At 43.0% G+C, this 27879-nt stretch overlaps 1 protein-coding gene across 1 annotated transcript in view; it reads right to left on the reverse strand.

Annotated features, from left to right (window-relative positions):
* Nucleotides 1-1564: 1564 nt before the first annotated feature.
* The window catches only part of ADTRP (androgen dependent TFPI regulating protein), a 62629-nt gene continuing 36314 nt past the window's right edge, over nt 1565-27879 (reverse strand). The window contains exons 5-7 of the mRNA XM_038584178.1: nt 22478-22593; nt 10145-10296; nt 1565-2398 (exon numbers count right to left, since the gene is read on the reverse strand). Of these exons, the coding sequence (XP_038440106.1) occupies nt 2364-2398; nt 10145-10296; nt 22478-22593 (303 nt within the window). The 3' untranslated portion in view covers nt 1565-2363. The remainder of the gene's footprint in view (nt 2399-10144; nt 10297-22477; nt 22594-27879) is intronic.

The following is a 27879-nucleotide window of genomic DNA, read 5'->3' on the forward strand; positions in this document are numbered from 1 at the left end:
ATGTACACGTGTCTTTACTTTTTAAAAAACTTTCAGATGACCAATTACTGCTCTGCTCTGTAATCAGGAGATAGGAAGATGGGCTCAGGAATCGATTATGCATGTGACCTTGGACCAGTCATTTCCCCTTCTCTGAAGCCAGTGACATGCTAGAGCCAGCTCCTGTGGTCCTTGCAAGGACCAAGTGGTTATGCATATCTCTTCCCAGCTCTGTATTCAGTGGCCTGTTGGCATCTTGAAAAAAAAAGGTGGTGGAGTGTTCACACCACGGACTGGGCAAACACTAAATCAGGGCCTCACAATTTTCTCTCTTTCTGAGGGATTGGTTATTTTAGACATTTACCAGCACACCAGTATCAGAAACTCAATTGCCTCATTTGGGAAATGAGGACATGATACATTTTCTACTTATGAGATTCTCGTGAGGATAGAGTGAGATCATGGGAGTGAGTGCAGTTTGCCAATAGCATGACCCTACACAAGTATTATTGCTGACTATCTCCCCGTGCGATTGGTACGGCCATCTAACCATTAAGGACCTAGCCTTCTGTGGGCAGCCAATCTTACATACCTCTTAATGTTTATTTAGTGTGTTTAGTGTTTGTTGTGGATATTTTGCTGCGTCTCCTTTCTTAAGCTCCAGCCGTGCCTGGGAGCCACCTATGTGCTGGTGATTCTCAGGTATTTCTTGCAGTGGAATGGATCCTGCACGATGGTCAGTCATACAGAAATCAAGGTCTAAATTGGTTCCAGGGACCATGAAGCCACAAATAGAATTCTGAGCCCTCATCCCAGCCAAGAGCTTTCTATCACTCTGAGGAGTATGCAGCCTAGGTTATCTTTGGGGTGTGGAAATTTTGGGTGATACCCTGTGGGCCTTGCATTTGGGGAATTTCCACTGTGACAACTGCTTCTGGGCTTCTGCTGAGACCAGGTGCTTGGAGCAATCAAGCAGCAGCAGGTATAGGAAAAGAGGTGCTGTTCCTACCTAGTTCAATCTGAAAAGAGTTGCGGCTCATATTTATATATTAGTAGATATAGGGTTAGTGAGATGGTGGGTTTCTGGGTGCCTGTTCCAGGCTTCTTGGGGACTGCCTGCCCTATTGTGTCAGTCTGCCATTTTCTCTGATTTCTCAAGACTGTTCTTGGTATTTCTAAGGTTTCACAGTCTTGGAATAGATATGGCACTGTGGCTGGTCATACAGCCATCAAAGTTGAATGTGGTTCCAGGAACAGTTTTTGCCAAATTTTACCCATTTTACTAAATTCCTTCTGCATGCTGTTAGCTTGAGAAGCCTGAGTACAATTTACTTTGCTGCCTGGACCCAGTTCACATGGACCTGGTGACATACCACTAGACTCCATGTTTATCCATGACTAGACCTGTTATCATCCATGTTCTTTACAAAAATGTGCCTGTAAATAAAGACCCAGAAAAACTCACGAGGAAGATCAAAGCTGGGTTTGTGAATCTGCTTGTTAATCAGAAAGCGAACTCAGCAAAGTGCTTTGTGCCAAAGTATTTTCGGGGGTCCTCAAGGTCATGTCACTTCCCATCACTTACTCCCCAAGTAAGATGTACTTTTATGACAAATTCATCAATATTCCAATAGAAGAGATTTTGATGGTGATGTCACTAAGTCCCATATTTGGACCTGCCCTGAATCCTTGTTCACAAGAGGCACAGATTTCCCCATATTTTTTAGAACTTACTTTCTCATTGCCCCAATTACTTTGCTCTCCTATCAGGTGGACAATTTAACTTCCGTATAGCACTCATCTCCCTACATCTCTATCTAGACTAAGGAAAACAAAACAAAACATGAGCAATCCATGAAAATAACTAGTTGATAAAAATACTTGTTTTTAGGAAGGTTGGGGTCATTAAAAATTGCAGAGGATGGGAGTTAGAAGATCTGGGGGCTAAATGCTATTGTCTTGGTTCTGACATTAGCTCTTTGGCTTCATGCAGGTTACTTCTCAGCTAGGTCCTCAACACACTCTTTGGTAAGGTGAATAGTTTCAGTGATCCTAAATTATTTCCCTCTCTAAACATTCTCTAACCCCGAGTTTGTGCAAGGTTCCTTTGCCTTTGGCTGGATTTTGACCACAGAGGCCAGACGAAGCTAACAGATTCTGAGACAGCAGTTATTGTTTCTTGCATGTCCAGTAAACTTTGAAAAAACGAAGAGTCCCCAAATTAATCTACCTTCATAAACACTCTTATTACATTTAAATGTCATTCTCTGTCCTTTCTACCTTCTTTTGTTGCTCCACCACCTCCCTCAACCAGAAAAAAACAAAACCAAAACCAAAAACTCTCATGTTTTTTTCCTCCTTTGTTCTTGGAAAATGGCCTGTGATCATTTCCTCTTTTTCCTTGGCTGCATCGCGTCACCTGTATGATGAAGAGAGAGAGACATCAGACTCCAGGGTTTCTATAATGGGTAATTTTGTGCAAGCAGACATTCTCCCTGAATTGGGGCAGTAGAAAGTTGAGGACACTTAGCCCAGGGCAAGAAGATGTACTTTACAAAGTTCTGAAAACCTAGCAAGCACCTCTACAGAAAAAGCAAGAAGCAGCTCTGTTGACCCCGCTTGGTGTTTGACTCACAGCTAGTTTGTTGACTGATGGTGCCTTTGCCTTCATGGGCTTCTACAGGTCTATTGTGATTGGTGTTGCTCTTGGCCAAGTGTTTAAAAGCTGTACACTACCCATCAACAAACTCTGAGATTGTGCAAATGGAGACGAAGAGACATCAAATTAGAGAAGAAATAGAAGAGTGGATATTCACCTAATTAGGGTTCATTTTATGACCTCTCCCCAAATCAAATTATCAGCCCAAATGGAAAAGTACTGACATATTGATTAAATTTTAGTAAACTCATTAGAAGGGCTTTCTTCTACTGAAATTATAGCACTAGATTTCTAGAATGACTTCCGTTCAGCCAACAAGTTGGCACCTCTGTATTTATTGATCATAAATCTTTGCATAAACTCTGGAATTTCTAACACTTCATTAATGCATTATTCTTTCCACCTGTTGTAAATGTTTTCAATCCTACTTAGAAAAATTTTCTCAAATCAGCCTCTCCTTGCCCACTCCAGAGCCCTGTTAGTTCTGGCTTGATGCCACAGCAATCTCATGCTCCTACTTTCATGCTTCATCCTTCAAATCCTGCCCCCTCCATCAGTTATGCCTTTAAATATCTTCTACTAATTTTATTTTGCTAGAGTTTCCCTTCTCAGAGGTTGTAGTGACTGATGATTAGAAGACTCCCTCATCACACTGCTTTTCTAGGACAGCCAACTCTTAATCACACAGCCCTTGGGGCCATCCTGTATTCATGCCTATCAACATTTTTAAGGACAGTCCTCTCTCTTCTTCTTCTTTTACTCATCCATCCAGATACCCTCAGTCACTCCAGGGAAGCCTTACTAATTTATCTAGCTTTACAGGCTTCACATCATTTTCATTTATGCTCTCACTTATTTTTCATTTTTGATGTGGATTCTTTCCTCCCCTGAGAGGTCTTCTGCACTTTAGGCTCTAAGTACAAGCCCAGAACCTTCTCTTTTCTGAAGCATACACTCAATGCCTGTAATAAATCCCTTTCCTGTTAAATGACACATTAATTCCTTCATTTTAAGAGCTTGGGCAACATCAACTTCACAACTTTGTTGAGTCTTGCCATCTCTCTGAAGGCTCCTAAAAACTCTATGCTGCTTACCAACCCCCAGCCCCTCAAGTGTAACTGTAATCACAACCACGCTCCTTCAACCCCAGGTGCCAAGGACTGGAGAGTACATCTCCATTGAAGAAACACAACAGAAACTGAAGGCATAGAGAGAAAGAGCCCAGGAGTGGAAGTGGTGGCAGGAAGTTCTTTTGTGAGAGGAGAGCAGGTGGCTTCTTCCCTGAGATCAGAGTCTCCCACATCCAACACTAAGCAGCTAGACAGAGAGCACTAAAACATGTCCATGGACCCACAAATCCATTAGAGAAGGCATCATCCCAAAATGTGTCTCTGGGTGGACTTCCAACAGTCATTTCTTCTGTAGTGAGTTACATGGTGTGAACATCACAGAAATCATATTTATCTTTTTGTTTCTAGCTGGTGGGGTCCTGCATTTTCCTGGAGTTGAGCAGTCTCTGGGCTTCTCTGAGTCCTCAGAATCTATCTCTGGCCATGATTCCACAATACATGGCTCGAGATTAAGGAGCTGTGGACTTAGTAATAGGTCATATTAGCCTAAACAAAGTTCACAACATGAATTTCATATTCTAACTGGGAAATAGTGTTGTTTCTTATCCCTCTTTTCTTCATAGAAAGGCAATTTTTCTAGTGGAATGCCTCCTAGTTGGCAGTTAGGAAGCTAAGTCCATCCCCGATTCATTTTAGTCCTTTCTTTATCCTGTGTTAGATAGTACCAAGAAATAGAGATATTTTAGGCCAAACATTTAATGTTTGTCTTGTGTAAGATCCAAACGTTTTCTGCTGTCATGGCAAAAAAACCATTCTTTTAATCAACATCACTATGGATACCATATGTAATTATATTCCTTATTATTCCAATAGTCAGAAAATAGAGTAAGTAGAAACATTATACTCACAAAGATTTACACCTATGTATCTACAATCACAAAAGCTACTGCTGCTAGACTTTGAACTGAAAAATTGAAGAACATTTGCCTAGTTTCCGTGGGTTGGCTTGGAAAAGGGTGAGAAGGCAGATGGTTGGGGAGATATGAGGTGTTAGAAGAATGAGATTTGAACATGAATGAGTAAAAGTTTCAGTGCAGACATAGCAGGAAGGAGATGGAGCTGAGGTTCTGGCTGGAGAAATCCTTGTGGGAAAAAAGGCAGTGAAAGAAGGAGAAGAAATAATCCAACATGGACTCTGTTTGAGTTGAGGGAGATGAAATTAGGGCAAGAAAGGCAAAAAGGAGATATATTTCTGTTATTGACTGAATGTTGCTTCCATAGAACCATGCTTTAGAAATACACATGGAGTCATCTCCTTATAAGAATCTTTTGTTGTGAAATGATCAGGGACAACATGCAAGACAGAAAAAAATTTAAATTTCTTCATGGATAAAACCAAAGAGGTAGACTAGATGACCTCTAAGCAGCTTTCAACAATAAAAATCTCCCTTTAAAAAAGTGTGGCCTAGAGAAAATAGTATTAAAGGAAGGTTTTAATGTCATTCTGTCTAAGCCATAGACACAAAGTCACTTGGTTAGACTAGAATTTTCAGCTTATGAACTCTCCTTAGGAGGGAAAGGATTTATGGTCTCAGGCCCTGACAAAGGATAGCCTGACTCCTGGCACATGTCCCTCAGGAATGTTAGAAGAGGGGTCATGGGTCAGAGATAAGCTGATTGCCTCTCCAGCCACACATACATATAAGAGGCCATGCCATGTTGGCCTGGAGGTGCTTAGCTCCCTTATGTGCCTGATATATCTTGTGGGTGTGTTTTTCTTCCTGAGGAAGAAAGTCTTGATATTAGCATTCTTGTGCCTTATCCAGGAAGAGAAAGAAAGAAAGAAAGAAAGAAAGAAAGAAAGAAGAAAGAAGAAAGAAAAGAAAGAAGAAGAAAGAAAGAGAAGAAGAAAGAAAAAAGAAAGACAAGAAAGCACGAAAATAAGCACGAAACAAGAAAGAAATAAAAGAAAGACCTCAACACCCAAAGAAAGCCTTAGTTGGCTGCGGACAATCTGGATGCTAGGGAAGGAGGAAAGAAGGAAAGAAAGAAGAAAAATTCAGTGCTCAAGAGGCAGACAAACAAGGAAGAGTATACAGGAACCCTTTGATAGCCCTTTTTCCCCCAGTCGGGATAGAAAGACTGTATCTGGGGCATCCCTAGGTGCTCAGACATGGTGTGCCAAGCTTACAATGATCTGCCAGAGACTGCTTCCCCTTGCCCGATTCTACTATTGTTTGAAATCTATGTTCCATCTAACTCTGCCCAAAGAGTAGAAATTGAATCTTTCCTGGTGGGTATGTGGTCCCAGTAAGTGACCCTGTGCTTGTTCAGCCTCTGTCTCATGACACATAAAAGTTAGCACAGGGAAGGGAGTGAGATGGTGAAAGTCATGCATGGTGGCTCTCTGGAAACTCTTAAGAGCTTTGTGTGTCACAGCATCTTCTTGCAGACCATCTGGACCTTCCCGAGAGCCTGATAGCATTTGTCTCACTGATACATGGGGCCAGATCCATGCTTCTACGCATTCCTGAAGTATGACACCCAGTATCCGAGTTCACATTTGATTATTGACATCATCGCTTATTATTGCCTTTCTCACTCCTCTCTGACATGACACATGAGGAGGTAGAAAGTGGGTAGACATTCAGCGAGTGTGGCCATCACTGCCACAGACTAGCAGCATCAGAATCTTTGCATGTACACATTAGAAGGGTGGAATCCCACACTATACCTTAGATCTACTGAATAAGAATCTATATTTTAACAAGAGCCTCATTTTAACAAGATTTGGAAGCACATACAAGTTTGGGAAGCGCTACTCTGAGATTGTGGCTCTTGACAATAACTGCAGATTAAAATAACGGGACAGCTTTTAAAAATATCAATGCCAAGTCCCCATCTCCACATATAAGGACTGAATTGGTCTGGGATGGACATGAGAATTAGTATTTTTAAAACTCCCTCAGTGATTTTATAATGTGGAGTAAAGGTCAAGGACTACTGCTAGAGAGATCCTTACAAATTAGATGGGCCTTGACTGATATTTCTTGACCACTTGGTACTTGGATGGTAATTCCTAACCAGACCACACTGTGTCTCAGGATTTCAGAAGCAGCGATTCCAATTAATTCTAGCCTCAATTAATCTGACCTCTTAATTTTTCAATAACTGCTCCCTCTCTGTCAATTTTTACTCTGCTATGGGATTGTTGCTCTTCATCGCCTTCAGCTGGGGAAATTGGTAAGTGATGCATAAAATCGAAGGAGAGGATTAGAATACCCATATAGGAAAGTCTGACTTTTGAGGGGGAGAATGAGTGAGATTAACAGCAATGACTCCTATGTGTCAGGCCCTGTTCTAGTCACTTGACACTTCTCAAGTCATTTATGGTCCTCCAGGATGTTAGGTGGAGGGCGCTAGTATTGTCTCCATGATGCACAAGGAAAACTGGAACACTAAAGACATTTAGTGTCTTGCCCAGTGTCATCGGTCTACCAGTAGTAGGACCAAGATAGGAACCCAGGCAGTTTGGCACAGAGCTTTTCTCCCAACTACTGCCTCCTACTGGTCACCAAAGCACTCCTTAAAGTTGTGCTCTCATCCAAGGGAGCTCAGGTGTGAAAAGAGGTGACAAAGTAGGATTAGTTCTGGATTTGGACAGAGAAGGTAGCTGTTTACATCTCTCCATAGATCCAGAACAGGTTTGGAGAAGAACTCAGAGATAGAAGAACCACGTGACTGATTGTCCAAGCCTGGGCAATGCTAAACTACATGTACACTGGCATGGCAGGCATTCACTATATCCTGGCATGGGTGGTCCGCTGACTTGAGGTCATCCCATCACTGAGAAGTCGAAGTGAATTGACACAGCCTACATGGCTGGTTTGAGGCTAGCTGAGAGACATATCCTGGTTTTCTTGATTTCTATTCCAGTGTTCCTCCCCCTATTTTGCACTGCCTGTCCTAACACACATCTCTTTTTCAACCGCTCTCCAAACAATATACCATAGCGTCACCATCTATGCTCCTTAACCTCTCTGCCCGATACTTTAATCTCCAACCATTATAGTCACTCCTTGACCACTGTTTCCAGAAGCCCTGTGCACAAAGTCCCATTTAATGCTTAGAGAGGAGAACTCTTAGATACCCTCTGTCTGCATTGATTGATCCATTGGATAAGCTAATGGATACTTGAGAGTGAATGATGAATAAGACACACTCCTAACCCTTACAGAACTCAGTGTCTTGTGTAAAAACCTATGTCCATGCAGACCATAGGAGGCTTGCTGAAAGAGGTGAGTTGATATGATTAAGTGGGTGTGAGACAGGCAAAGACTGGGGGGATGTGAAAGACTGAAGCCATGGAAGACAGGGACGACATCAATGGGTAAAGAAAACAAGCTGCTGGGGCACACATTTAGAAAAAAGAAAGCAAAAGCCACAGCAGGGACTGGCTCACAGAGACCCTTGTGTGTCATTCCAAGAGTTTGGACGTTCATCTGTAAACTGGGGAAGATTTAAAGTGTTTTAAGCAGAATAAGACATGGGAAAACGTGCTCACATAGATAGCTCTGTTTAGTTTTAGATAGTTTAAAGTGTTCACTGCAACTGGAATGTTAAGTGATCGAATTTCTCTTTTAATTCTTACTAGACCTTTTATAGTTATGGTCTGTTTAGAACTTAACCCGTTTATGATCCTATTCTGATGCCATATAGGACTTTTGGCCCAATCTGTTCTTTAAGGAGTTAAAAATCTAGAGAGAGGAGAAGGACACATGGCCACCTACACGTATCTCTGCCACTCACATTAACATAAGCATTTGCATATATGACAGTCCACATGCTGATGCTAACTTATTTGCTCATTGGGACCTATTGTAGTGAAAAATTGGATGTAGTTCTTAACCAATGAAGCTTACTTAAAAGATCTTTGTGTTAAAAATAATACTAAATTTGGTTGAAAAAGTTTTTAATTCAACGGATGTCTAAAAGTCACTGTAGAGTAACAACTTAGAAATTAATCATTATTGAATTCAATACAATTGTTTTAAAAAGTTATTGTTCTGTAAGCTCTGAGTAATCACGTTTCTCTCTGCAAATTTCAAATGGATTAGTTTCTTCCTTCTTTTTTTTTTTTTTTTTAAATATAGATTCGGGGAAGGCATCAAAAATCCTTACCAAGAACTTCAAGGAGCCAAACTAGTTAGAATTAGATGTCAACACATCTAAAATGTCAACACATTTTTCCCCCCTTTGGATAATTTCCTGTGATTTGGAATCCTGATTTGGGGAGTAAATTTTAGTATTTCATTTTTTTTAAGTGTTTGCTTTCAAGGATATTGCCTTTGAGATTTCCCCAACCCGTTACATTCTCCAAGGGTAGAAAACATGTGAAAAAGCCAAATTGCATGCTTATTTCCCCAGGGTCTCATTCTCCTCTCAGAAATATGTCGTGTTTTGTTTTTTGTTTTTTGGGTTTTTTTTTTGTTTTTGCGTACATGGGCTTATGTTTTCACACCAGTTCATAGATTGGGCGGAAGATGCCACTTGTGCCATTTCTATTTTGATAGAACAGAATGGCATGTGGGCGTGTGATGTGGGGGACTGTGTGTGACTCTTGCTTCCTTATATACAAAATCAGGGTATACTTCCTGCACTTCCCTTTGGGTAGGGAAAAAAACATGATTATTTTGCAACCTGACTTTTTAATACCTACCATTTCAACAAAAGAATATTCTGGGGGTGGGGGTTGTGGGGGAAGCAAGGAAGAGAATAAAATCTTCCATTTTAAAATCAGCTGAGTTAAGAAGCAACATGATTCCAGCTACTTATAATTAGAAAGCTTAGCTTGCTGACATATTCACTTTGCCCAAGACCCTGTTTAAATGACAATTCTTATCTCAAGTATAGGATGTGAATTTATCTGGTGAATGTTTTACTATGGGCTAGAAGCAACCTAATGGGAGAAGGATAGGAGACCATCTGGGAAGGCATAGCTGAGGTTGGAAGAATGAAGCGGTTCATCTGGATCCTATCCTTCGAAAAAGGAAACTTTGACACTAGCAGCTTGTATCCCTCAGTCCCTCACTTAAGGGAAGAAGACCCTGAGTTCATTTTTTTCATGCTGGGGATGATGACACCTTGCTCTCTGGGTCCTGAGCTCTCTAAACAAGATTATTTTTAGCCTTGAAATTAAATGAGGTATTGGTTGGGGGAGGTGGGGACATAATTTGAAGGGGTCCTTTGAGAAAATTCAAACTTCCCCCAGGCCTTCACTTTGCTACTTTGGTAGGACCTGTCTGACTGAATCCTTTGGACAAAGGCATCAAGCATCACTGCCTTCTGCTTTTGGACTGGTTTCTCCTGTTTCCAGGAGGAGTGGAGAAAGTGTAAGGAAGGAATGTGTCTGTAGGTAAAAGAGAAATAAACTGACCCCATTTCCAGTGGTTGAGTTTCTCTCCAAGTAGATAGATGCCAGCACTAAAGATGTAGCTGAGAGAGAAGAAGGCTGTTAGACCCACCGGGCTGAGTTTGGCAAACACAGGATACACCCACGTACCCGTGTCAGAGTAGATCCATAGGACCCTGCAGAAAATGACAAGTCACAATAATTAGGATGACAGGGGTGGGTTGGTGGTGGAGCCATTTTATCCTCAAGATCAATGGGGTTCTGGAGCCCAAAGTAGATAAAAAGAAGCCATGGGGATCATTTGTCAACAGCTGAGGTGCTCCACAAACCTACAAAAGTGATTCTTTTCTGGATGAATAGACTTGATTCAAAGAGACCTCCTATTTCATAAGCAGGGCTTTGTGATTTTACCTAATCTATTAAAATTCAATGTTGGTAAAAGACTATGGGAGAACATCAAACAGATCATCAGCCAAAGAGAGTATGTGAGGACATGAGTTCTTCCTTGCTCTGAGAGGTATGACCTGCTGAGACATTGAACCTGCTAAGAGGGCATCATTTGCTGGCTCTTAGCCAGACAAGTGGGGTTTGCTTTTCTGTACCTAAGAGTCAGGTGCAGCTTTTAATTAGCCCTCTGAGTCTGTGGGGTAGGAGAGACAGAGATGGAGCATTATTGCTCCATTACAATATGCTTTTTAGAGGTAGGAGGGGTTTGGCTGTTAGCCCTGATTTCAGTTCATGAATAGAGCTGTGGATAGAGTGTTCAGGAGGAAAGGATGGATTTACAGGAGGCTCAGATCCTGCTCATGTGAGGATAGAATAGAAGTCAGTTCTGGAAGCCAAGAGAAGGAAAAGAAATGCTAGGAGAGGAGCCACGATGTCTAAGCAGAGCCTGCAAATGCAGTATGCTGGAAACCAACCGCACTGGAAGATGCCAAAATCTGAAATAACTTTTAAAATTAAATATGGGGAAGATGATATATCAACTACAGTTTAAAATTGGTTAAGAGGACAGAATCTGGAAGCAGCCTTCTATGATCCAAATCCTAGTTCTACCACCTATTAGCTGTCTTACCTTCAGCAATTTATTCAGCCCCTCTGTCCCTTATCATCATATGAAAAGTGGGGGTGCAAACAGCATACATATTATAAAGCTGTCATCAGGATTAAGGGAGTTGTTAACACATGTAAAATGCCTGGTCCACTGTGCCTGGTCCATTGTGATCATTTAATAAGAGTTCTAAAGCTTCTCTCTTCTTAGGCACGGCACAGGGGGCTCCTAGCAACCTTCCGTTGAAGCTCCCTACCTCTTATAACAATTAAGATATGCCAGGTCATACTTCAGAAACAACATTCAAATTTGGATACCTCTGGTTATCAAAAGAGTTCAGACAGAAGAATAAAATTCTGAGCTTAATTAAACTTTCAGAAACCCAAGTGTACTCTTGGTTGTTTTAAATACTTCAGATTTGTCAAATGCTTGTGGAAGAGACAAGGACTAATATGAAGCTCAGGACTAGGGTGAGGTAAGGGGGGCACCTATGGTATGAAATTTAAGTGGCCATCTCTGTACATCAGAAAGCACAATCAATCAGTTGCAAAGGAAACCTATGGAATGGGAAAAAATGTTTTTAGTCATATGCCTGATAGAGGATTAATATCCATAATATACAAAGAACATCCCCAACTCAACAACAGCAATAAAAAACTAAACAACCCAATTAAAAATGGGCAAAATATTTAATAGACCTATTTCCAAAGAAGATATATACTAATGGCTAACATGTGAAGATACACAACATCACTAACCATTAGGCAAATGCAAATCAAAACTATGAGAGATAGGGCAGCCCAGGTGGCTCAGCAGTTTAATGTCGCCTTCAGCCCAGGGTGTGATCCTGGAGACCCGGGATCGAGTCCCATGTCAGGCTCCCTGCATGGAGCCTGCTTCTTCCTCTGCCTATGTCTCTGCCTCTCTCTCTCTGTGTCTCTCATGAATATATAAATTAAAAAAAGAACTATGAGAGATAACTTCAAACCCATTAGGATGGCTACTATCTAGAAAATATTATGTGTTGGAGAGGTTGTGGGGGAATTGGAACCCTTATGCACTGTTGGTAGGTATGTAAAACAGCTTAACTGCTATAGAAAAGTGTGACAGTTACTCAAAAAAAATAATTTTTTAGTTTAATTCACAGAATGACCATATTATCTAGTAATTCTACTTCCCTATATATATATTCTCAAAAGAATTGAAAGCAAGAACTCTAAGAGAGTGTTGATAGGTGCATTATTCTCTATAGCTAATACATGGAAGCACCCAAGTGGCCATCTAAGGATGAACAGGAACATAAAATGTGGAATAGATATGCAATGGAATACTATTAAACTTTAAAAAAGAAGGAAATTCTGACCCACACCACAACATGAATGAACCTTGAGGATATTCTTTTAAATGAAATTAGCCCGTCACAAAAGAACAAATACTGTGTGATTCCACCCATCTGAAGTACCTAGAGTCACCAAATTCAGAGACAGAAAGTAGCATGGTGGCTGCCAGGGCTTATGGGAAGGAGGGAATGGGGATTTACTATTTAGTGCGTACAGATATTTGGGGCACCTGGGTGGCTCAGTCAGTAAAGCATCTGCCTCTTGATTTCGGCTCCGGTCATGATCTCAGAGTCGTGAGATCCAGCCGTGCATTGGGCTCCATGCTAGGTGTGGAGTCTGCTTGAGATTCTTACTCTCTCTCTCTCTCTTCCTCTGTTCGTCCCCCCACCACACTCTAAATAAATAAATAAATAAATAAATAAATAAATAAATAAATAAATAAATAACTTTAAACAGACTTTGCCTCACCTCGTTCATTTTCCACTGTGCTTATCTATGGTGATATCTTCCTTCTTGGAGCAGACCCTCTATCTAAATTCTTTCGGGCAGTTGGGGGAAGGTCAAAGTTTTTTCCTGAGCCTTCTGTTCCTTAAAAATAATCAGCCTAAAATAGATCTCATGCCAAAGAAACACATTTTGGGTGGGAATTTTCCTGCCCCACATTATCATTACTAAACCAACATTGGGATCCTGTGACGCGTGCATCACATGGGCATGTACGTGAGAAGGGTATCCACAGCACTTCTTTCCTGTATGGCTGCTTCTCATGACAAGCCCGGAAAGGTATACGGGACAGAAAGTAAATCCCCAGGGAGCTGGGGCGAGGAATTTGGGGTCAACAAGGAGACCTGAATGCACTCCAAACAGATTGTTTTAATTAGTTCACTTTGTTGACTTTGTATACTAGAAATTAGGGCTTCCTGGTTTCCATGCACATTTATATAAGATAGTCTGCAAATAAGGACATTCCCCTAGAGGCCTGGAAAGTTTCTCTTTATTTACTTCATTTTTGTTTCTTTCAGCATAAGGTTCCGCAAAGGAAAGTTCCTGAGGTAAGTTAACGAAGTCTGTAGCTTCACAGAGAAAGTGCAAAGAAAGTTATAGGTGTGTTAACTGTCAGCGGAAAAGTAATGAAAACACAAATATGCTATCAGGCAAGAGTGCAATTGTTTCGTGCAGGGCAGTCAGTGAGAGGCCTGGGTGAGGAGATGCTTATACTCAGGTGGGATCACTTCTTTATGGCTTGCTGAAATTTATGTTGAGAGGAGGAGGGCAGAGGGAGAGAGAAGGAGGAGGAGGAGGGAAAGGAGTGAAGGAGGAAGGTAGGAAAGAAGGAAGGAAGGAAGGAAGGAAGGAAGGAAGGAAGGAAGGGAAGATGGAGGCCAAAATGGAATTTGTCACTGTCTTCTTAGTCAATATCAGCTCTTCCCAGCCCCATGTCAGATCCCATGAAACCACATCTAAATGTCCACTGTACTCCATTCCAGGCCCCTTCATCTGGAAGAGTTTCTATAATTGTCTACTTGCTGGGCTTTCTTGCACCCTTCAATCCACTTTCCATACCACAGGCTGCCAGTACTCCAGTAATCTTTCCCAAAGAGAAATCTGCTCATGGCACTCCTCTGCCTCCAGGGAATCTGCACCAACCCCCTTAGGAGAATACCCAAACTCCTTTACCCAGCCTACCTGGTCTTCCCTGCCCACCTGTCAGTCTTCAGGTCTACAGCCTATCCATACTGGATCCTTTTCTGTTTCTTAAACGAACCAAGCTCTGCAGCTCTGGGTCTTCACTCATGTTGTTGTCTCTGCTTGGAACACCTCTGACCTTTTCACTCCCTGAGACACGCTTCTCCTTGCTCTGTGCCTAGCTGAACCTTACTTACAATTCAAGTCTCAACTTAAAAGTCCATTTCTCTAGAAAAGAATTCCCAAAGATCCTGTAACACTCACTCGGTTAGGTTCTTGTGCCACTTACTTCCTTTACCATGAACTTTCCTTTGTTGCTTATTTGACTGTCTTCCTCAGTAGCCTGGAATGGGGCAGGGATCATATCTATTATGCACATCTGTTTCCCAAGTGCTGGGAAGATGGCAAGTTCTTTAGGTATTTTTTCTTTTTTTTTTTTTAAAGATTTTATTTATTTATTTATTCATGAGAGACACACAGAGAAAGGCAGAGACACAGGCAGAGGGAGGAGAAGCAGGCTCCTTGCAGAGAGCCCGATGTGGGACTCGATCCCGGGACCTGGGGATCACGCCCTGAGCCAAAGGTGGATGCTCAGCCACTGAGTCACCCAGGCGTCCCAATTTCTTTAGATCTTTAAATGAATGGCTCTTTGTGGCGGTTCTACTAGCACCCATAGTTCCCTTTAGCTGCAGTTCCCTGTGGCTGCTGCAGAAAGCTCTCAGTTGCCTGATCCACCAAGAACACTGCAGCCTCTGAAACTCAGATGGATCCATGATCTTCCAAATTCTAGTTAATCTATTGCTCACTTCATTATTACTTTGAAGAGACCAATACTTCTTTTCCTCAGTTCTGAGAGCAATATTATGTGTCCTAGAGCCATCTGCCATGTGAATCTGTGTGAGTTAGGCTGGGCAGGTATAGACTGGCAGCTAGAAATTAATCTTTTATAATTTTCTCATCGTAAATCTTGCAGCATCCAGCGGTAATCATAAAATCCATATTTTCTTGTCTCATCAGTACAATAGCAGTGGAAGTCTATGGGTTAGGGACGAGTCGATAACGAGGGGTTTTATGGGCTTTCTGCATGTAATTCTTAAAGTGCTAACACTCACGCTCTCTTTCCCTTGCCCAGCAGAAAAATAGAACTAAAGGACTCTCTGGTCCCATATTTTCAGGCCGACTTCCTACAGAAGCATGTCAGATGGTCACAGTTGCATCGGAGGCCAGAAGACAGGGACAACCTGGATTCACATTTTGTCAAGAAATGCAACAAGTTAGCAGATTTTCTACAAGGAAAATGTCCCTGACAACAGCTGGGACCTGGCGATTCCTTAAGGTAGGGACGGAGGAGCCTATTGTTGCCTTTGCAAGGCACTCCCATGTCACCCCTCTGCTCACCTGCCCTCTCAGGCTTTGTACTCTTCTCTGCAAATAGCTCCCAGTCACACATGTGAGCAATGGCACATTGAAGACACCTGCCAGCCTTAAGCTACAAAAAGGACTCCTGTACCTTCTCGGTTTGCTACCATCTGATCATTCTTTGCTACCTGGCTGCTCCCCTTGCCCCCTCAGCCCCTTGGGCGAGGGCATTACCTCCTCATTCACTTTCTACCTCTCCCCCTCTCCTTGTCTCCCTGGCTCCACCCTTCTCCCCACCCTTTCTCTCTTCCCTCCTCCCCCTTCCGTCTCTTGTCTCTTCTTCCTCCCCTCTCTCTCTTCCTCTTTCCCTCCTCCTCCCTCCCCTCCCCCCTCTCCCTCTCTGTCTCTCCCAGCTTCCCCTGCCTCTATCTCTTCAGTAATCTCATCCCACCAGGAGGGTTCCCTCTCTGGATCTCCACTGTCCCACCTCTCTTGGGAGAGGGCCCGGTCTGAATGTCCAAACAGAAGTTCCTCTAGGCAAGTGGTTCCCAACCTTGGCTGAAGATTAGAATTGCCTTGGGGACCTTAAAAGGACTTTAGGACTTATCCTAAACCAATTAAACCAGAATAGGACCCAGATATGGGATTTTAAATGCAATCTTTTACTTATACCCTGAAAGTATGCTTCTGCTTCTATTAGTGCACCCACCATCTTCCCAGTCCAACAGCCAAAAATTCATAGAATTTTCCTTGATTTTTCCTTCTCCTTTGCTCATGGCATGCCAATGACTCCACAAAACCTGTTCTGTTCCCTCCACAATGTGTCTCAGGGCTGCCCTCTGTCCTGACACCCACGGTATCATTCTGTAGGTTGGTCTTGCTGCTAATTTCTCCAACAGGCATTCTGGTTGAGAGAGAGCTGAGGTTTGCTCAGGAATCATTAGGACAGCAAATGGCCATGTCCTCTCTGGCTCCCCCATTTTCACCTGCTACCTGTCTGCATCCTGGCTGGCCCTGGATTCCAAGTGCTGATAATAAGAGTGTGTGAGTGTGTGTGTGTGTGTGTGTGTGTGTGTGATCTTCACATTTATTTCACATATTAATTTACCTGGGGGTTAAGATGTACTGTGGAAAATGGGGCTGGAATTCTTTTTTTTTTTTTTTTTTTGGGGGGGCTGGAATTCTGATCTCAAGAATCAAGGTTGTGCAACTATGATGCATCCAGACAGCCCCAGACCAAGGTTGTATTTATGCCCAGGAAAAAGTAACAGGGGCTCTGGACAGGAACTCACCATAATGCACCAGTGGAAGTAGGGGCTGATCTGGGAACTCAGCTTCGTGTATCCCTCTGGCAATTTTTAATGTATCCTAGAGGTAAGATATCTATATGTATAGTACACAGGTGAGTGTGTATGTCAATGGCTGTATAAATTTAGTGGATTGCTACACCTGAGGGCCCAGGCAGCTTCGATGTCGGAGCTCACCTGAGTGAGCATAGTATAGAAGAAAGGAACGATCGCTCTTGCCTCATGGGAACTGTGCTTCAGGAGCAACTTTACAAATATCTCCCTTACTGCTGGGTTATAGCTGCATGTCTGCATGATGCTTGTCCTCGGTATGCAATACCTTACACACTAGCAGAGACACCTATGGCACCTGCAGACTTCTGGTCTACTGAGAGCAAGAGCTAGGACTGTTTCAGTGGCTGTTAGCAGTGCTCTACTGACACAGGGCATTAGCAGCCAGTAGCAGGGTGGGTCGGCAATGGGGGTGCCAAGCTGACCTGAAAGCAGAGCCTGGTGAAGGCACTGGGCACAGGAGGCTAGGTATCTAGGTCTTGTGACCTCTCGGTCTGCATAGGTGTCAACGTGGCAGGTGTGAGCACTCACATGCTTAGAGAAGAGCGCTCTTAGAAAAGAGGGTTCTGCCCACATGTAACCAGGGAAAGGGTGCTCTGAGTATCCAGACACCGGCTGACACCAGAGCTATGACATAACTGTGGACGAAGAATAGGACATGGGGATTAAACTCCTTGGTAAGAATATTCCAACTGATTTCTATTTGTGTGTTATTTTATTCTATTTTGCTTCCCACATTTTGCTGTTCTGATGCGTTTTAAACACCACTGTCAAGGCAGCCTTTTTACAGCAGAATTCTCTAGCCACCTTACTAACAGCTCCCACTTCCCCTCCATGCTGTAGAAACAAATAGTGACAACCAAACCTCACATTGTCTACACCGTGTCTAGCCTCTAGCCTGCTGTCCTGAGCCTCAGGGGGTGGGCAGTGGTAAGGCCACTTCCCCTTAGCCTCTGTCACCAGCAGGTCAGGCTCTAGGGAGGTGCCGACCATTGCTCTACCATGATCTGTGCTCTTTTGGCCGTGGGACCATGTTGTTGTTCACTTTCTCTCCCTTTTGCCCCTGCAATCCGCCAGTCCTCCAGGATCAGGATCCAACATGCACCTTTCCTGAGGCCTTCCCACACCACCCAGCCAGACATAACCGCTTCCTCCTCTGTGTTCCCGCAGTTTCTTGTATTGGCTAAATGTCATCCCTTCCCGTCTTGTGTTTTTATAGCATGTGGCTCATCCCCCCCCCCCCTTATTAAGTACAAAGCCCCCTCATAGGCAGGGGCTTGGCCTTATATAATTTGGCTTTTCCCAGCAGGACCAGCCCTGCGTTAGGGGAAATATTTGTTCCATGAAAGAGTGAATCAGAGCCAGCTGTAGGAATATTTCTGTTTTCCTGATCCTCACCATGACCTCAAAGAGAGCTAGGTGAGGTATTTAGGGGTGAGAGAGAAGGGAGCAAGGAGCAAGCTACTGCATTTATAGGTGAGTAATGCTTTCCAAAGGAAATGAAAGATTTACAGTTATTACTACTTTGCGAAGCTTTATTTTCCAACTTATGGGCCAGCCCTCCAATTTTGCAATCTGAAAAATCACAAAAATCAAGTGTCACATTAGAGGCAGTCCCCACGGTCTTGGCTATTTTTGGGTCGATGTAACGTGGTTTCGGCAGGGCAGTGCTTCTCCAGCTCAGAGTTATTGCCTTTTTCTCTGACTCATGTTTGTTTCTCACGCTCACTCTGGCCTTGGCCCATATTCTTTACCTCATTCCTGCGAGGCTGTTTCCCTATTTGACCATCCAAACTGGCATGCCTAACAGCTGGCCCATGGCCACTTCCCTAAAACATCTCCATGGATATGCATGGTTGGTGGAACTTCATTGCTGGCCATCTGTGGCTGTGAGGGCTCATGGGCCCCAGAGCCTTGCGTAAGGGTTGAGGCAGCAGGCAGCAGAGTGTGAGATCCCCCAGCCAGGAATGACGGGCAGAAGCAGGGGAGCTTCGGTGTGTAGGGCAGCACATCAATCTAGTTGCCTCCTTCTAGTAAAAATGGAGCCCAATGGGCCAAATGTTGATTTAGTGCTTCATCAATGACAAGAAAGTCCAAATCCCAAACCACTTTGGCTCCCTGCTGGGGCCCACCCAGTCACATGCCTGCTGGTGACTGGTCTCTGTCCTCTCTCTACCCTCGCTCCATTGTATCACTTTAACATCCAATCCAAGCACAGAACTGGGAACCATGACATCACAGAAGTTTGACCATAGAAATGAGGTTAAGCATTTTTGCATGCTTCTCCCTGCACCCCACCTCCACTCTACCCCCCTACCCCCACATTTCACAGATGTGTTTTGCACAAACGGGGAGCTGAACAAATACCCGGCCGTGTGGATATCATGGGAAGTGAATTGTACTCGGAGATAGGAGCCCCGAGTGTAAGTCCCGCTCTGATCTTCCCTAGCCATATGACCTTGGGTGTGTCGTTTATTCTGCTGAGGCTTTGGGCCTCCAGCGCTGGATGACCTCCAAGTCACCTCCACCACCACTCACCCTCTCTCATTCCAATTACAGATTGGCTGAGACTGTCAATTCTCCCGAGTTAGCACAAATGCCACCAATAGGCCTCCAGGTCTTGTTCTGCAATTACTGCACTTCATCCAGAGTCATCTTTCCAATCATCTTTCTTACATAAGCCACATCATTTCACTCCTCCTCCTAAAACTTTCCCACAGAGAAGCCCTCAGTTTCAAAGTCCAGACTCGCTGATGTGAATTGATGATCTGGCTTTTCCCTGTCCTCCAATTCAGCCCTCCTCTCAGCAACTCCAGCCCTATGCAGATGTTGTTCCTTCTGTCTGGTGGTCTTTTTCACATCTCTTTTGACTTATTCCTTCTCATTCTTTGGGTCTCAACTTAGACATCAATTTCCTTCAGGAGCTAGCTCCCAACATCCCTCCTGGGCACCCATAGCACCCTGCGTTTCCCCCTCCCTCTCTCGTCCCTTAGTTTGGGCACCCTCTTCTCTTCAGACAGTCCCTAGAGGCAGCGTGGTGCCTTGCACATCACTATAAACTCAGTCGCTTTGCACAGTGCCTGGAGCTGATGAATAACTGAATGGACACAGGATGCACTCATAACAGACCCCCATCTCATTACACCTCCTTTCTCCAACCCCCGTTTCCCGCATTGTCAGATCGCATGCCCAGGCACCAACAAGCTAAGCCCTCTTGATGGCTTCTTTTCATCTTTATGGCCACCATGATTTCTCCCCAAAATGCCAGTGGCTTTTGGTGGTCTTTTACCCTCTTGGTCTCTGAATATAAAAGAGCACGAGTCAGATGTGACAGATGACCAACTGCCAAATTGTTAGGCAGAAAAAGTTAACAGACCAAAAAAATGCTACTTAATGTACTAACTCCAAAAGTTACACTCAGAGAAGACCAAATCAGATGCAAGTCCACACAAAAAAACAAAAGCATGGAAATTCATATGCATACTCAGCATGACGCTACCCTGCATCTGTTCCATGCATAACAACAACAACAAGATATCTTGATGTATACACACTCTTACCCAACCCCAAGTTCCAGATATTCTATCTTTAGGGATTTATTGCTTTGGGTTAAGCCAAATATGGCAAATATATGGCATGTATCTTACCACTCTCCATTCTTACACTATTGGCAGATAATTGCCGATGGATGACAAAATTCTTTTTTGGTAGGGTCTCAGAATCCTTCTCAACACTGTGCTCCAGGCATCAACTGCCAGAAGGTTCCTAACTATCGCCTGCTCTCTAAAAGTTATCCTTTGTTACAATGCAAAGGCCCAAGACTGGAGAACAGTCTTGGGGTAGATTTACGGAGCAAGTAAGTACTTTCTTTATTCAAGAGAGGAGAAGCAAGAAAGATTTGGGCACTCGGGAAAGGAGAGGCGCAGAAGGGTGGGAGGTGCATACGTTGCAGGAGATGGAGAAAACACAAGGGAAGAGCTATCAACTGAGTTCTGGGCACAAAGCTTATAGGCTTTGAAACAGAAGATGGTGAAAGCCAATGAAACAAGCATGGCGAGAGCCCCAGTACTTTGGATTGTGTTCTGTTTCTGGCTCCCATTTCTAGCAGAGTCCTATCCTAAATTAAACTTCCCCCACATAGGGAGGGGTTGGGGGATTACCCAGATTGTCAGATGTGAACAGTTTATGTAAATCTAGACTGGAGAAGCAATATCATGATTAGCTTCCATCTGTAGGTATTATGCTTGGCATGCCCTTATCAGTAGAACAAGGGCATGGTAGTGGATGAGAAGGCGCCAGAATCGAGAGGGGGGTTTCCAATCATCAGGTGGAAGGCCACACCTTTTCCCTTGATTACAGACCACTGAGCGGCACTCTGAGTACTGGTGTCACCACGTGGCTGAATAATGAAATCTAGGCCAGCTACTTGAATTACCTCTCATGCCTCTGACTAGGCTGTTCTGCAAGCCCCCAGGCAATTGCCCAGATGCCCTATAGGAGCTCTTGTGCCAAATGTTGATGCAAATGAGCCCATAACAATACAAGCAGACAGGATGGGCCAGACCTAGCCTGATCAACCTGACAAATGCTTTTTTAGATGGAATATATTTGGGTGCTTCAGATTATTCATCCACCCCAACATTTTACTTTTTTTCTTTTTTAATTTTTTTCCCATTTTATTTTTTAAAACTTCAAATTCAAATAATTAACATATAATTATTATTAATTTCAGAGGTAGAGGTCAGTGATTTAGCAGTCTTATAGAATACCCGTGCTCATTACCCAAGCTCATGTGCCTACCTCAATGTCCATCACCCATCCTCCCCACTCCCCTCCAGCAACTCTCAGTTCGTTTCCTTTGATTAAGAGTCTCTTATGAGTGGTCTCCCTCTCTGATTTCATCTTGTTTTATTTTTCCCTCCCTTCCCCTATGATCCTCTGTTTTGTTTCTTAAATTCCACATCTTCATGAGATCATATGATAATTGTCTTTCTGATTGACATATTTTGTTTAGCATAATACCCTCTAAATCCAACCACATCATTGCAAATGGCAAGATTTCATTCTTTTTGATGGCTGTATGTGTAAATACACATACATATACATATACCTATATATGTGTGTGTGTGTGTGTATATATATATATATATCACAACTTTATTCATCTATTGATGGACATCTGGGCTCTTTCCATAGTTTGGGTCTTGTGGATATTGCTGCTATAAACATCCAAACATTTTAATTGCAAATGAAACCAATGATCAGTATTCTCTTGGGGAAAGTAATAAGCATAGCTTTGCAATGACGACTTCTTCATGAAGGGGAGAGAGGAACGCATGACTTCTTGCCTGAGCATGGACGCCTGTGTACTCTAGTGCATGTGATATTTCCATGAGCATCAACATCAAACAATAAGAATCTTTCCTACCTAAAAATTTAGTAATGGTTAAATCTCTGCTAAAGCAAGATAAAGGCATTCCTATAAGACAGTATGCTTCTTCAGGGGCATCCCTCATAGTCCTGAAGGAAGAGCCTGGGTAGATTATCTGTCTGCAATTCTTACCTGGTGATGTACATAATGCTGGCGCCAGCCAACACAGTGAGGCCTTTCTTCTTCCGGGGATAGCAATGTGGCCTGAGCATGACCTCCACCAGTGAGAAGGGCAATATGGATGTGTGCTGGAGGAGAGAAAATGATAAATGATAAATCATAATGTTAGGCTGCCCCAGCTGCCTATGTCCCTAATTTTCTCTTTCCTCTCTAATCTACTTTCTTATGCAGCTACCAGATGAAACTTCCCTTAACTTAGCTTAGACTATGCTCCCTAGATGTCCAAGGGCCTACAGTGGCTCCCTATTGCCTACTGTGTTGGCCCAAACTCCTTTGTCTGGCCACCAAGGCCCTTTGCAATGGGCTACCCCTCACCATTCCCCACGCCCTCTGCTCTCCTCTTCCAACACACATGCATGCACACTTATACACCCACACGTACACACTTACACACACTCATCCACTAGAACTAGGCTGTTTCCTTCATTCTCCTTTGTACTCAGCATACTTGTTCCCACTCTCACACTTTTGTTCATGCCCAACGCTCTTTGTGGAATGTCTTCCCTCCCTGTATTCTAATCATTCGCGTTCTTCACAGCCAACCCAATCTTCCACAATGCTGTCCCTGCATTTTCCTCGTGCTAATTTCTCTTACTCAGTACGACTGCATTTCTATCCTCTGCCATGTAGTCTAGCACTTATGATGTGTATTCGTAAGATCTGGGGGTGGGGTGAGCAGGGAACACTGCTGACTGGGAACATCTAATAGTGTTGGGATTTTATATTTTTTATGCTTATAGCTACCATTCCTCTTTCATCCCAGTCCCTAATTTCCTCTGCTCTTGGCAGCCTCTTGCATCTTTAGCCTCCACCTGTGAACTCCATCCAGTTTCCATTTCTGAGCCCCAAGGCAGCCATGTCAGCACCTCAGTTACAATAGTCGCTGGGAGTTCAGAATGTTCCAGAGCCCATGACACTGTGCTCCCATGCCCGGCTATGTTGCTGGGGCCCTGGGTGCTGGCTCTGGGTGGCCTCTGCTGTCAGTCCTATTCGCATTGTGCTCAGAGGCATCCCCAGGAGACCATAGCTTCTTCTTACTCTACCTAAACTAGCTAGGGTGAAGTCAGGAGATCAAGACCCTTAGAGAAATGTGACAAGTTTTTATGAGACAGGGGTGTAATGAGAAGGAACAAATTTTAATAATAGGATTCTGCTGGGCAGAGAAGGCCTCCTGGGGCCCCAACAAGGCTGCAGGTGGGTGGCACAAAGCAATTGCCCTTGTTACAGGTCCCAGGTACCCACATTTTAGTAGCAAAGCTTAGTGAACAGCATTAAAGACAAACCATAGTTTTCACAGACTTTTCCAAGATTGGTCCTGAACATACCGACAGGATGCATGTACAAGTGGCAAGGTGTGTAGGCCAACGGTTACACCCTGTACCTTTCTTTGGTCTGAAATTAGGCTACAGTTTCTGTGGCTCTCCCACTAATAAAGGAGCATAGTGCTTAAGGGCACACACTTTCAAATCTGACCTTGTACTAGTTACTGAATCTGTTTGAACTTCAGCTTCCTCCATTATAAAATGGAGAATCGTCCTCACGTCATGGAGAGTAGGGCCTCGAGGGTTGAGATTAGAATATGTAAAGGGCTTAGTCCTTGACCTCTGAGAACTTCCAGTGAGCATTAGCCATGATTGTCACCATTATCACTGATTGTCCTCCTTCATCTCCTTGGTGGCCCAGTGTAGATAGATAGAGTGGGGTGAAGCGAAGTCCTAGGATGTCCATAGCACCACCAGGGGCTAGGACGCAGGAAGGCAGGTAGCTGGAGCACGGTAGCAGAGCCGTCCCTGTGGCCACCCTGTAGCTCCCTCCCCAGCCCACAGCTGCCCCTTCAGAGGCCTGGCCACACGCTGCAGCTGACATCAATGCGCTCTTCATCCAGAGGCCACTTCAGGTGGTGAGAGGTGGGGCTGTTTGGCCAGCACAGCCAGCTGCCTCTTTGCCTGCCTTCATTCTGACGCTACCAGGAAGATCCCACTTCTGTTAGGAAGCATTAACAGTCCCATTACACTGGCCATTGATCTAACAGATTTTATTAACCTTGCCCATTGTCAGCAGCTTCAGATCTCTACATTAATGATCATTGGGAAGAGAGTTCCTGTGGAATAATGTAGGGTGTTCACATTAGGAGCAAATGAGTTCATAGTGATTAATGCTTTTACAACAAATAACTCAGGAATGCATGACTGGTCACCTCTTCTAGAAGCCTGCCCTTTACAAGTGACATTCAATTGGATTTCCAAACGACTTCTCCCTGATGGCTTCTGGGAAGTTTACTTCAGTGATGTCATTAGTGACGGGCCATATACCGTGGCTTAGTACTAGCTAAAAGGTCTTCAAAAGAACAGCATTTTTTTCATCCGGGCTGGGGGTAGGAGGAAGACCACAGTCTGAGAGCTTTCTAAACACTGGGCTAGCGTGATGAGCCAAGCGTGACAAAATGAACCTCCTGGTATTTCAAATGTACTGGTATTTTACCTCATGTTCATATCAACTGTATAACCTTTGTCAGGCAGCACATATTAAAAAAAAAAAAGGAAGAAAAAGATCAGTAAGAGAAATATCAAATATGCTTTCTGCTTCCAAAAAATCTAATAATTAGGCTGGGATTGACACAAATTAGAATGCTGCCAAAAATTACTGAAAACAGTGACTCATTCTGTATTTCAATTAACAGTTTCTCAGTTTCCCTTATAAACAGTGAAGCTGACAAAAATTAATTATCTCAGAGGGGGTAAAATATTTCCTTCCAGAGTAAACAAAACATCATGGGCTGAAACAATAGTATGTGTGAACGGAAACGATGGAATCAAATTATCTTCCCTTGTCAATTAGCCATCATTTTGGTAGAAATTTCTTTAAGTGTCTCATTCCAGATGCATTGGTTAAAAGGACAGGGTTGCTCTTTTCCCATCCTTTTCTACTAAATTATGCTTCTTCCTCCTGTCCTTGGTATAAATGCCTACTTCCCATCTGGATATCTTGGAGATGGAACTCTAAGTATGAAGTAGTGATTTAAATATTAGTATAGTAATGTGCTTTAGATCCCCTGGATGTAAAGTAGCCTTGTGCATAAGTACTGGAAGTTACCAGCCCGCAGAGCATTCCTACAAGGTTACATGAGTCACAACGTGAAACATAATAAGTGCTTATTTTTACTCACCTCATGCCTGTAGGTACGTAGCTGTTATAAACAGCTTCCCTGGTTGGAGGCTAAATGTATCACGGGATGCATTTGCCTGACTCTTGTGAAAGAGACCAGCCTTAATCCCTGAGATAACCCGTGGAGCCAACAGTTTTCCATCACCGTCAGGCAGGCTCCCCAGACTAAATCCGTAAGCCAGGATGGTCACACTCTTATCTCTAAGATCCCCGGAGGGACCAAGAGCATTTAATTTTCTCCAGTGAATGAAATTCAGGGAGGCTCCATATTTTAAAAATCAGATAATCACATTTAAAAATATGATCTCTGCCTCTTTCCTTGATTTCATTTCCTTGTCAGACTACCCCTTGTGTTGATTTGAGAAGACCAAGATAAAAAAGCCAGCTTCGACCTCCTCGGACTGGTCAAGGACTTTCTCCTTCAGATGCTGTTTCTCAAAATGAGCTTAGCATAATAATCACCCACTTTGTGTTCGTCTCTAACTTTGTCTCCACCTCTCTGTTCAGGCCATGCTTACACCTGAGAATCAGTTCCTTACATTGACGCTTTCCAAACTGAGGTCCTTTTCCCCAAGTCTCTAAGACAATGTCTTTGGTTTGTTTGTGGGGCTAATGGATAGATATTGCAAAATAAAGTTTTATTACACCAGCAAGATCTCATTTCTGGGGACTTTAAGGGTATTTTTTACTTAATATACCTGGAATATAATCCTTTTTATGTATTAAAAAATGAAAGCCTTTACAAAATCTCTTCAGGGGCAAACACAAGGCCAAAACATCAATTAAAACTTAAATGTAAATACAACAGACATGAAAAAGGAGGCAAAACAATCCTTAATAGAATGCTCTTATACTCAGGCTTGTCATTACACTGCTGGATCATGTTCCATAAGCTCGAAAACCACATGTGGTAAAAACACACAGTAATAATTGTTTTGTAAATCCCAAGTTTTGTAAATCCCAATAAGACCATCTCTGATTTTGATAACTACCATTCCTTTGCCAGCTAAAAACTTGTATCTCATTCCTCACCACTGTAGTTTCTGCCTCTAAAACTGACAGATTGGGACAATAGTGAAGGTCTTCCTGGGAATATTTTGTGTCCAAAAGCAGAGAAAATCTGTATTCTCTATGACCCCTCTGTTGCTACAGTTATAATTTTGCTTTAAGCCCATTTGATACATGGAAATCCAGAAATGTAGACATAGGCTATATTTTTTATATGCCTGGGGACCACTCTTTTCTTTTCTATAAATTTTTCCACCTACACTACCTGCAGGAGTCTTTTCAGCCTCAAATACAAAGAGTATAGAAGACACTATGATTAGATTTGTAAGAATTCCCTTTCCCACTTTCTAGAAACTCAAGTGCACAGGTTAGGCACCACTATAATTAAAGAGCCAATGTTCAAATGCCTGGGGCGGGGGGTTGGGAAGATAAGCCACCCACAGAAAGAGCCACAGGCTTCCCTTTGATCTTTACAGTCTATCTAGGCAGGCTGGCACAGCCCAGCTTTGTACAAATTCAGAAAACAGAAGTTAAAAACCAATAATCTTATTTACCATAGAGGAGTAGTAGTTTGCAATTTACTCTGAAATATACCAAAAATATGGATGTTGAGTTCATGGATGGGAGGATGCACAGATTGGAGATAAAACAAATTCAGTTAACTCTGAATTGTAGGATCTAAATTGCAGATAATCCAGGTGATCACTGTAAAATTCTTTCAACTGCACTTGGTCTGAAAATTTTCATAACAAAAGGTTGGGAGAAATGTGAATAGTCTTTATAAACTGACCTGGAAAGAGAAGTAAATGCTCCACTGGGCTGAGGAAGAAGAGTAGGGTGTTACTTATGAACTGGTCTGTGAATTGAACAGGTGGTTAAATGATAACTTAGTGGATCTTTTAAAGAGCGTTTCTTTTTTTTCTTTTTGTTTTTTTTTAATTTTTTTTTAAAGAGCATTTCTAAGTGATTTCTTACTTACTACATTGTTGTGCTTTGAGTTAATATGCAGTGTGGTCAACATCTCAAAGCAGTATTCTTCTAACAGGAAGCTAGGTGGCTTTGACAGCATCCAGTCTAGTGAAGAAGTGAGTGTTCATATTTGATCCAGTTAAGGGTAAGAATCTTAGGACCCTACAATCCAGGAATATATTTGCCTTTTTCTGTCTTCCTCTCTCTCCATA

Source organism: Canis lupus, chromosome 35, assembly GCF_011100685.1.
Source record: "Canis lupus familiaris isolate Mischka breed German Shepherd chromosome 35, alternate assembly UU_Cfam_GSD_1.0, whole genome shotgun sequence".
NCBI lineage: Eukaryota > Metazoa > Chordata > Mammalia > Carnivora > Canidae > Canis > Canis lupus.